Source organism: Python bivittatus, unplaced genomic scaffold (genome assembly GCF_059951505.1).
Source record: "Python bivittatus isolate LINGU-HERP-01145 unplaced genomic scaffold, Pbiv_v1 ctg000080_np1212, whole genome shotgun sequence".
Taxonomy (NCBI): Eukaryota; Metazoa; Chordata; class Lepidosauria; order Squamata; family Pythonidae; genus Python; species Python bivittatus.
Genome location: NW_028277035.1, coordinates 9,410,044 through 9,422,253, shown reverse-complemented (window position 1 = coordinate 9,422,253; position 12,210 = coordinate 9,410,044). Strand labels below are relative to the sequence as shown.

The window sequence follows — 12,210 nt, the reverse complement described above, 5'->3', positions numbered from 1 at the left end:
GACCATGTCATTCTCATGGATGGAACCAGGATTGGGATATTTTCACTGGGATTTAGGCAGGGGGGAAGAAGCATGTTAAGCTTATTTTAGGAGTCAATCGTTTTCAAGAAAATGGAAGGAAACAGAACCTTCCAGTTTCAGAAATAGTGGTTAGAGGTACTGAATACCACCGGTTTCTGTCCCTTGTATAGTAACTTGGAATAGATATAGAGTAAATGATAATCAGCTGGACCCTTCCCTCTCTGCACCTCTTTCTGGCAACATATCAATCCAGTTAGCAATGAACCAGCAGCCAACCTACTGGACAGGTACCACACAAATTAGGTTGAGCAGTTGGCTTGTTTATTATTTATTTATCGGACCTGTGTGCTGCCAAATCCAAACAGATTCATGGTGGCTTTTAGAATAACAATTAAACTTCCCATGGGGTAACATAAAACATGAGTGTCCACAATACAACCTAAAATACTAAACAATAAAATGTCCACAGCAGGTGTAATAAAACATCCACAATATCTAATACATTAAAACAATATCTAACAATAAAATCCCTGTAACACTCTGCTGTGAAACTTAAACTAATTATATTAATCACTCTGTAGACAATCCTTCAGTGATAGCTATTGTATATAGGATGTTATGATCTGAAGTGAGTGATGTGAGATTAAAACTAATAAAAATGAGGAAGGCAACTGACCTTAAAAAGGGGACCTCAACTTTTTGGCCAGGGGGTGAGTTCAAACTTGTGTTGTGGGCACTTCCACAAAACTGTGATGGCAATCACAAAATACCCATTTACCAAAATGGTGAAGTTGCAACCTACCACTCGCAGCCTCCAAGAACTCAATCCTTCTATCTACGTGTAGAATTAGACCAAGTTGCAGTGGGTCTGTCTTGCTCAAAATAGGTGCATGTTTGACTTTGGGCCAGAGAGAATGCATTCCCACACATCCAGAAGAGTGTCCTGGATACACAGATATATGATTTGGGTTGAACCAAAGTTACCTGTGAGCTGCAACTTCTCAATTCTTTAAGTTTCATTATTACATGGAATTACCTGCATTATATTTTCTTGAAGAAGGAGAATTATTTTCATTATATTGATATAAAGGATAATTATCTTGAAAGGCAGAGATTCTGTATTACAGAGATGGGTTAGTTTAATAGTTAATTTTCAGTCCAACATCATATAAACTCTAAAATATTTATTGTATTGATTAACCAGGGTTGAATTTTCAACAAATAAGGAACTGGGAATAAATAATAAATTTCAGTCTTGTCACTTTTGTTGTCCTTCTTAGTGTTCCCCCGGACAGGCTTCTTTCTCTCATCTTTCTAAGACTAATCAAATCCAATTTTATTTAATTATACAGCAAAATAAATAAGTTAAAAAAACCTCAAAACCAATGGGCAAATACAAAAGGAGATAATAGATAATAAAGATATAAAGGATAATAACAGCAATATCAAACTTAAAAAATTATGGCTTAAAAAACAGAGAAAGGGGAGAATTGAATGAAACAATATAAAATCAATATAAAACATAAGATCAAATAGGAATTGGGTAAAATAGTTTTTTTTCTTTTTTTTGGTGCCTTCAAGTCAGTGTTGACTCCTGGTGACTGCCTGGACAAGTCCCTGCAGTTTTTGGAAGTGGCTTGCCCTTGCCTGCTTCCTAGAGTTGAGCGAGAGCGACTGGCCCAAGGTCGCCCAGCTGGCTTTGTGCCTAAGGCAGGACCAGAACTCACCATCTCCTGTTTCTAGCCAAGTGCCTTAACCACTGCATCACAAAATAGGAATATAGTGACATAAAAGAGAAAAAAGAGCCTTCATAATGTCACTGCTCTAAGATTAGGACGTTGTCCATTCATTTAAGAAGGGGGTGGGGAGAATGCTGTGAGATTTGCAAGGGTCCCTCTGAAATCCAGACAGGTTGCTGCTGCAGTTTCTGGGAAATTCTCTCTGCCTCCAAGCATCCCTGAGGGGCTCCCTGTTTACTCCTTGAGAAGCTTCTCTCAAACAGCTGCTAATTTGTACACGCTCACTGTAAGTATGTCTGTGTTTCCCCAGGCAGAAAGTGTTTGCCTTTTATATTTAAATTCAAATGCAACATTCTCAGTACATTCAGACATTAATATGCAATGATACATTTTACCATCATCAAAACACTTAAAAACAAATTAAAAGAAAAACTGGGGAAAGATCATGTCTCATCTGCCTCTCTTTGCTGGAATACCTAAATTCAGATTTTTAAATTTATTATTATATTATTATTACTATTATTTTGCTGGAAACATAAGAACTATTTTCTTTTTAAGGGAAAAAATTATTATAGCTAGGAAACTTAGCAACTGTAACTGCATGTCAAAGACTGAGCTTTGCTTGCGTTCAATCCTCTCTCTTCTATTTTCTGCACTAAATGAGATCAGAAGGGGGAAAAAAGAATTGCAATGTAAAAGGTGCGTAACAGAGGCAAACTCTGTCACTAACCGAAGGTAATAAGATGTGTCAATTATGGAACAGGCTTTAAGAGAACTGCTCTATTTAAACAGGGGAACACTATCCAATAGCAGAACAGATGCTGATGCTGATGTTTTCATGGAGAGTAAGCTCTGGCATTAAAAGAAAAATACGTTTTTATTATTTTTTTTTAAGGAAAAGATGAGTAGGTTCATGTATTGTACCATGTGGCTGGGTTCCACAACAGGCTCTGCAACCATGGTTTACCAACTGGAATCGCTGGATTTACATGCCAAAATAAAAATAACAGCACAATGTAGGAACTCATTATAATTTCTTAGCCAACATGTATTTCGATGCTTCATAAATTAGAATTTAAAGACCAAAAGAAGGGGTTGGGATTTTAAACATAAGATCGGGAAAGATTATTTTGCTGGGAAGCAGAACAACAAACCAGCTTTTCTACATACCAAATATGTCTATGGAAGCTATTTATGGAAGTGGATATATTTTTAATGTTGTAAGCTGCCTTGAAAGTTAATATAAACAGAAAGGTGGAGGATAGACCCAATAATAAACGAAATAAATAAATAAATGCACCATTCTCCAATGCTGACAACAAACATTGCTTGACTAAACAAGCAGAGATCTGCTTAAAGCAGACATGAGGGAGACCAACATATAATCTTCAGTATCTGTGCAACAGGGGTGAATACCATACACACAGAGTCCCTGACCTCTTAAATGCTGCTGGGCAAGACAGGAACAATGCTTGTATTGTAATGATACAACACTGTTTTTGTAATATGCTCCCCCTTGCTTCCCCCCACTCTTGGAGGATCCTTCTAGGCTAGATGTAGAAACAAACTGGGTTTATACATTATCTTGGGCCACAATAAAAACTAGCTGCAATGGTTATAAATCATGATTTCTGCCTTAGCAAGTTGTATGAACACAACTAATCATGACCTTTTTCAATAAATTATGGCTAGATAAGTCATACGGTTTCACAGGAAGTGTAAAGCAGGTCACAGTCTGATGTGAACCTTCTGTGAAGGGATCTGCATGTCCGCCATGGGACTACACAATCTTTGTTCCTCTTCACAGTAACTCCTCACCTTAGCAGCACTGATAAAGCACTGCACTGCATCACCTGCCACATGTTAAGGCCCACCAAGATTTCACCTTCAAGAGGACTGAAGCTTGCTTTGAACCCCAAATAAGGGAGGATAACAGCCAAGCTGTTACCTTACCAGAATACTGTTTGTTATATTTCTTCACCTCTATTTTCAACTAAAAAAGGCAGAGTTGGGTAAAGATCCAATCAGTATAATCTCTAGCAAAGGCTGAGAATCCATTGCTACCTATTTTCTCTCCTACAAATCTGTTCTAGGAAAAAAGAATTTCCAGCCTTCCAGAAAGACGAATTTGTTTTTTCGGAACATACCTCCATATATCCTTTTGGAAGGATATGAATTCATTTTACTCTCTCCTCTGCCTTTATCTCTCTATTCTGTCCTTTTGTAGCTGAAGTCATAACCTTTTTCTGCATATTTCATAAAAGGGAAGTTCTACAGAAACAGAAAAGGGGACAAATAACATGTATTCCAATCCAGGAAAAAGAGAGAGTAGGAGAGAAATGGAAAACTTGCCTACTTTGATTCGCCGCTGCCTTACATCTTGTTATAGAAGAGTTCACCTAACAATTTGGGGAGTAAAAGAAGATTTTGTAAAAGCCAAAGAAACATCTTCCACTCTAAGAAACGAGAGAGTTGAAATGGAAAAAAAAAGTCAGCTTCTTATTCTTGGTAGAAAGCAATCCTCAGGAAAGAAATGCTTATCTCACATGCGCACACTCCATTATCCACAGCTACCTAGATGTCTGCTCACTGCATAGTTGGCGCCTAGATAACATCATATAGAAAGTGTTTCTGAGGCCAAAAACACAAATAGAAGTGAGAGGGAGGAGAACTGAGGAAAATGCAATATGGTCAATCTCATCAGATGACTACAAGATGTGCTACCACAAACACTCCCCTATTTTCTCTTGTGGTTAAGTCCTCCCATCTGAGAATGCAACAAAAGGATGAACCCAAATCAAATGTGTTTATGAATTCCATTAAGATCCATACAGATCTAATAACATTTAATTCAATGGTCCCTACCCTTTTCTTTATGCACTTTATCCACTAAAATATCACCAAAAAGCTTTTGAGAACCACCACATAAGCAAGAAATTGGCAACACAGCATTTCCAGGCACCATGGGGTACGGGTTCCTTTCAGACACCTTCCACTGCATCTCTAAGTTAAATAAAAACACAACCTTTATAAGAAAAAGAAATGGCCAAAATCTTGTGAGATGTTCAAGGTAGATCAGAATAGGAATCAATGTAGGTGAGTCAGTATTACTTTTATTGTAAAGCTATAGTAACCAAAACTTGCTAGTTTGAATTTACTCCCCCCATTTATTCCCTTGCATAATTATTTATTATGCAAATAATTTGTAAGAATTAGGGAGGGGCTTGTCTGAGATGTTTACTCATGTTACATTCCTGCTCTGGACTCAGTCCTTTTTTATCTGACCATTGTTTTGCTAGTGGTTCTTCCTCCTGTCCCTCAAAGCCATTCCTTCTTCCCTCTACAGAAGTTGGCATTCCCACACAAAATTATGTGACAATGCCAGATTTATGAGATATGGGCCATTCTGAAAAAAACGTGTTACTGTTATCTTTGCTAGGAACCATCTGCAGTATGAAGTGTAAAAGTACCAGTGCTTTCCTAACCACTGGGTTGAGCACCATTACTCTAATCCCCATACTCAGCCAGACAGGGCATAAGAGACCAAGCACTATAGAATACATTGATAAGAGTATGGTCCAGAGAGCCAAACAGAAGGTCACCATCCACTTGAGAAAGTAAGCTATAATAGGACATTTTTAAAAATCCTGTTCCAATTCATTTGCCAATGAAGAAATACAGAGCGATGAAAGTGAATAAAATAATTATTCTGCTTACTGCTTGGAACATAATTTGTCTCTGCACTTCAAAGCCTCAGTAACAAAAAGGCCTCAGCAACAAAAACCACAAACACCAAAATTTGCAAATAATTTGTAAAGCGATAGAGATGTCTTGATGGGACTGTAGTTGATGGCTAAGGAGAACAACAGGTTAAATAATCTGGTTTGAAAACTAATATTTATCTGTTTTCAGATAAATCTGTTTTCAGATTTTATCTGTGAAATATTTCTTATATTTTAGTATGTTTGTTTTATGCTTTTATCCCTTTTATAAATGTGCACTGTGACGGCCTTTGGCTAAAGACAAAATGCTAGCATTAGTGTGACTCAGACTTCTCATTCAGCAGATTTTCTTCAGCTCTTCTTCCCCCTAACTGCTACCTTTCAGCCTGTAAATCCAGTTCCAGCAGCTAGATACCTCCCAACCCACAGCCTTAGCAATTTCTCTGACACTCAGGAAGGACGCAAGCATTCAAGTTCTAGGCTGGCTCAGAAGAAAATGTCTATCCACCTTAGGAGTCTGGATCTAACAACAGAGAGCCTGATGCTTCCAAGAAACTCACAATGGGCTATCACCAAATAATATTCTAGACCCAGCCATAGAAAAAGCGGCCACTATTCAAATAGGGTAGGTGGGGGGGGGACTCTACCCCTCAGTTTCCCTTCTGGAGTGACATTTAGACAAACAAATCAACAAACAATAACATAAAATGAAAAAGAAGACAACTGGGTTAAAAAAAATAACATAGCAATTAAAATGCCACATTGAGCCAATAGTTTTAATCCAGCATGGATAAGGAAAATTAGTTACACCAGATGCATCTCACTTGACACAGGACTCCAAAGCTTCGGCACCACTAAAGAGACCACATTTCCCCCCCGCCCCCAGCTCCTGTTTTAATAATGCATTTCTGCAAGCTGATATGGCAGGAGGCAGTCTTGTAGATATTTGAGCCCCAAAGTATTTAGGATTGTAAAGCAACAGCATCTTGAATTGAAGATGGCCAAGGCAGTTTATGAAACACAGACGCCACAAGGCTTAAATCAGATGAATCAGCCAGAATTATACTTGTTATAGTTAACATTAATTGAAACTTCTAAACTGTTTTCCAGGTTCAGCCCATACAGAACTTAATACATCAATCAACCTGGAGATTAGTAAATCATAGATCTATTTGATAGGATATTCCTATGGTTAATTCAATCCATTTCATAAAAGTTGCTCTAAATGGCCTCTAGATGCAAGAGCAGGACTACAGTACCAGTCCTAGCCCATAGAAACACCAGGGAAAATCAACGGGGACATAGTTATTATCTCTTCTAACATAGATCATCAGTCATGGTGATCAAGGCTCTTTCAATGCCAAATGGCAAACAATGAATGGAATAATAGTGTGCCTTAACCACATCTAAAATGATACACAGGATCCATTTTAGATACAAGGAGAGGAAAAAGAAATCAATTATCCAGTGTTACATCTGCAGGAGCCAAACATACCATTACCCATCCTTCTTGCTGTTTCTCCCCACATGGTTCAGGATTTCCACTGATTGTAGAATCAGTGCCTGTACTAAGACAAATAGAAATAATCTCCCTTGGATGTTCTTAATCCTTTTTAAGATACTTAAAAAAAAAAAATGGAAATGGTGGTATACCTTTTCTTACCTTAAAACATTTTTTTTTAAATTACTAAGCTTAGAAGAAAACTAAAGACTAAAAGTTAAACTCTTTCTTATTCAATTCCTTAAAATTAATATGGCTGCAAACCTATACCCTTTTTCCTGGAGAACGCAAGCCTCTGGAACTTAATTCTGAATACTTAAAAAACATAGATGTCTTATAAAACATAGAAGTTGCATCTGTATTTGCAAGCTATTATAGCACATCTAATAAGCTTTATGCAGCAGAAATGTGACTTTCTAGTGTGTTAACCAAAGATTCCTGGGAAATCCCAACCACTGAGATCTGACCTATTTAGAGACATATCAAAGATAAGGACCTGGTTGCCACCACACCAAACTCCTATCTTGCAGACTTTCCCAGATCAGGTTTCAAAGATATGATGGAAAGGAAGCATGTTAACCCAAGCTTGTTTTTCCATAGCCAAGCATCTCATGTATATACTCATGGAGAGCATATAAAAATTAAGCCACTTATCCACAATTACCTGGCAATTTGATCTGTGTCTGTCATCACCATTACCACTGCAGCCTCTTCCACAATCTTGCTCCTCCCTAACATTTCCCATTCTCTCTCGAGCATTAACTAAACGGCCTCACGGCACAGCACTTGCTTTATGATATATATGCATCACAAACAGACTACAGGGCAGAAGGTTATCTACCATACATCCTACTCCATGGAAAAACAAATCTAAAACTCATGGATTCGGATAAGGTAACTAGGGGGCAGTACAGCCCCTAATGGAAGATAAGGAATCATGACTAAGAAGCAGCAGCATTCTAATAATTTATTCAAAGAAAAATAACAGATATTTATCTGCAGCAATTTCTGTTCCTTCATTAGTGATTGTATTAATAAGCTGTTAAGATCTGAAGAGTCTAGTTGGATCTGCAAAGGTCTGGGTTCTCATAATAACAAAATGAGGCCTTTGGAAGCCAAGAAGCAAAGTGAAGTTCCCAGGCAACTTCTATAATTCTGTAACATAAAAGTTTCAGGAAAGCAGAATTCTGGAAACTAAAAGCATTGATTTTTTTCAAGTGCACAACTAAGAAAACAAACTCCGAACCCCACTGATTCTAAATTTACATTATCATCTTAAAAGATCAGCATAACAATTCTGAAACCCAGAACTAACTAAACCAGGATGCTTGGTCACATCAGCAGATCCATTCTTCTCAAATGCCAAGTCTTTTTCTCTCTCCAACCCCCCCCCCCGCCCAGCTTTTGAAAAGCTGGTTAACACACAAGGGAGGGCCAAAATACACACAGGTTCTGTAGATACTTGCATCACTACAACTGATTGCTGCTTATCTAAATACACTTAAAAACAACTGCTCATTTTGAAAAGTCAGGCAAAGACCAGGCACTGCACAAAACCATCATATGTCTTGGCCTGTCACCTGGCACACACATTTATGTGCATTTGTAATTAACATGAAAGCTAGAACATTAACATACAATTACTGTAACAGGCAAGCTAAAACATTTGTTTCATGACAGACCTCATGAAATCCCAGAGTTGCTCTAGAGATATCCTGATTAGTAAAGCAAGCAACATGGATTAAACAGCAACATATTACTTGGTTCCACATATCTCTGGGTATTGTAGAGTTACCCTACTGTTCCCATCAGTCCTCTTCCTAACCAAGTCATCTCCTGCCATAGTATCTAATCTAGGTCATTTGTTCAGCTAATTAGATGTTATTATTCCTGTACACCAGACCTACCAACAGCAGCAGCAAAGCCTCTAGCTACCTCAACTCCTCACCCCCATCAAAACACACTTATGCCCTTGTTTCAATCACTGTCTACTTGCAGAGCTAAATGACCCCTCCAGAAAGCAGACCTTAACCGAATGGACTGTTGAGGAGGGAAAAGAAGCACACCTCACTCTTTTGTTTCAGGGACAACATAATTTCCCTCTGATCTGAAATGAAATGTTCATTGGGGTGTGCGCACAGAGGAATGGCTTTAGGCACATGGATCAAAAGCAGGCTGCACAGCAGGGCCATTCCTGGGACTGCAATTAAATCTAAGACTTGATATGCCATAAAAAAGGAAACGTAGCAAAATGGCCAACTATAGTCATCAAAGGAAGAAGGGATAAAAGCATCCTTAATCCTGCAAGCTGTGGACAGACAGAGCTGTCCTCAAGCCTCAAGGAAAAGCATCATCCATTGTCATCTGCTCAGAGAAGGATATAAAGATGGTCTCCAGCTGCTACAGGAGGAATCAGGAATATAAAGATGGAAGCGTATCAGTCTGATAGACTAGCATGAATAAATGATGGATTGTCCATCTGGACAACAAAACAAAACACAAGCAAAGCGCTGTGATTTTTTGTGATTTCTGTCATAAGACCTGTCCATAAAATTTATAGGAAGCAAAGCCGAGAGAGACTTTAGGCAGATGTATTTTTTTCTGAGTAACAACATCCTCTGAATACTGCACAGCTCCACCCTATCCTGACTCTTCATCTTCCCCATTCCTCTTTGGTGGGGGGGAAGAGGGGGTCAGATTCTGTACAGATTATAGACTAATTCTCAAAGGTTTGGCAGGAGGCGATCACACTAAGCCAAGTCCAGACTTTGGACTTAAGCCAAGCCAACACATCAGAGCTGGCCTGGCTCTTCTCCACCCTAGACTAATTCTGGCAGCCACACCAGCAGCTAAAAAAAAATCTTGCAGTGCCAGTGCCCCAAAGCAAGGTATGGAAAGGGGCTCTGTGATGTCTGTTTCTAACAGTCAGCCTGCCAGATGCCCAAGAAGCAAATCAGGCAGAAGTCTTGAGATGAGACTAAAACTACTCCCCTCCCCAAATCCTGCAGACTTTGTCTCTGCATATTAAAAGAAAACCCAACCAAAACAGAATTAGCATTTCACATCTCCCCATCCTTTGCAGTAATGTAAAGAGTCTAATTCAGTGAAATACCTGGTGACTTGACCCAACCATTTCAAGAATGGGTTGAGGGGAGGAGGAGGAGGAAGTGTGTTACTACAATTCAAAATTGCTTTTCCCCATAAAGGGCATCTCAGGTTTAGCATCTCTGGATTCAGGAGCTGCCTAACTCAAAGCCAACCTCAGCTAAAGCAATTCCTTTGGTTAGAGTTTGGTTAAGTGGCAGACTTGCAGGCAGCTGTTTACAAGCAAGCCAATACAAGAGGCCTAAGACTCCTGGCTGAAGGACTAGATAACAGCCAGAGTTTCTTGAACAGCTGGACCTCGTGAATAACATCCACTTGAGGCCAGCAGACACCTGGGTGCCCCAGCTGGAACATGCTAGGCTTGTGAGAGCAACAGCAGCAGCCACCATCAAGAATTGGGGGCAAGGCTGTGCTTTGAGGTGGGCAGAAATGCAGAGGAAAGGATACCCCAAAGGGGCTTACTACAAAAAAAAAAAAAACCGGAATGGAGGTCATGGCAAGTCCACTGAACATCACCGCCCCGCAGAAGACTTGTCCTGCACGGACGCCCCCTCTCCGCCGGCGCAGTGCACCAGGGGCGCTCCAAACCGAAGCCAGGGGCATTTCCCTCCCCGCCACCCCGCTCCTGGCTCCTTACCTGCCCACCGTCTGGTTGGCCAGCTGCCGCATGCGGTTGAATTGCTTCTTCATGATTGCGCCCTTGGCCGGGGAGCGCAGCGGCGGGCTGGCTCCGGAACGAGGGAGGTGGGAGGATCGGTGGCTATCCCGGGGTGGGGAAGGCGGAGGAAGGCGGTTACATGGCCCTTCTTCTGCAGGGTAGAAAGCGAAGGAGGACCCTAGCACTGCCGCAACGGCGGGAAAGGAGGCGGGCAGCCGCCGGCCAGCAACAGCGCAGCCTCCCGCATCCTCCCGGTGCGCAGCGGCGTCACCTTCTCTCTCTCCAGAAGCGCAGCCGCCGCGGAGCGAGCACGCCCGATCGGCCCCGAAGCGTTTCGCGCTCGCGCCTGGCCTACACCGGGCCGCTCGTGCTGCGCTCGGATCCCCGCGCTTCCCCTCTTTCTCATCAGCGCCAGCCCGACTCTCTGCGCTTCTCTACACCGGGAGGGGAGGGGGAGTAACGGCTCACACTGCGGCTGCCCAGCCTGGGGCGCTGGGAACTGTAGTCCCCCTCCTTCCGTCCGCCTCTTCCCGACGCGTGGTGGATGAGGGCGCTGCGGAGCACTTCGAAGCCGCTGCTCCGGTGGGGACATGAAGGGAGGCAACGGTGAGCATCGCTGCGACGTAGTCTGGCCCGGCTGGCAGAAGAGCGGGGCTTCTCCGTCAAGAAGACCGGGAGTCTAGGAATAAGACGATCGTTACCACCTGGAAGGAATACAGCAAATTAACCTGGTTTTTTTTTGGGGGGGGGGGGGTCGTCTGTCATTCTCCGTTCCTAGTCACTTGACCGGCAAAGCGTGTGGACTGTTGCAAACAACCCCCCTCTTTGGCGCGATGAATATATACTTCGGTGTGATTGCCACAAGATGGCCACGGGATTCCGTCCCACACATCTGGAGGCATAAACTGGGAAGGACCTAGATTGCGTAACATCTGGGTTGCTTTTCTGGGTGATGCTGCTTATCTGGATCCACTTCATTCGGATTTCAGGTCTGGTTTTGGAGCGGGAACTGCCTCGACTTTCTCTGGGATGACTTTTGCAGTTAGCCACGCTCCAGCCTGGATAACTGCAGCATTTTAGATTCATTCGAGTTATTATTGTAGCCTCTTGTAACGCAGATTCCCGCCCTGATGACCCTAAAGACTCACCCGAGCAAAGTCTGAGGAAGCTCTTAAAGAATTTATTCTCCTCCGCCTGCTGCAAAACCTTCCACCAGTAGGGGGCTCTAAAGAGTGCAGAACAGCTCTAAAGCCTGCTCCGTCCCAACCCAAGCCAACTCCCTTCCTCACGCGGCAATTTGGTAATTTGTGTTTGGACAGATCTGCGTGTTGCTCATTTCCTGTCTCCCGCTTTCTGGCCTAGGCCCCCGAACTACACCTCCCATCTCCTCCTCCCCTTGGCCCTGCAAGGATTCACCCTCCAGCCAAATCCACTGGGTGATTCTCTTCCAAACAAAACTTCCAG

The 12,210-nt window shown here is 41.8% G+C and overlaps 1 protein-coding gene across 9 annotated transcripts in view; it reads right to left on the bottom strand.

The window, feature by feature from the left end:
• The window catches only part of ARHGAP44 (Rho GTPase activating protein 44), a 118,103-nt gene extending 106,424 nt beyond the window's left edge, over positions 1–11,679 (bottom strand). For 8 of the 9 annotated variants that reach the window (XR_015794694.1, XR_015794695.1, XR_015794696.1 and 5 more), the window contains exon 1: positions 10,726–11,678. Coding sequence is in view for 5 of the 9 variants with exons in the window: in XM_088133484.1 (XP_087989610.1) it covers positions 10,726–10,778 (53 nt within the window). In the remaining 4 variants the exon portion in view is untranslated. Of the gene's footprint in view, positions 1–10,725 lie in introns of all 9 variants that reach the window. The other variant, XM_088133487.1, reaches the window with a different exon arrangement.
• Between the last annotated feature and the right edge of the window lie 531 nt (positions 11,680–12,210).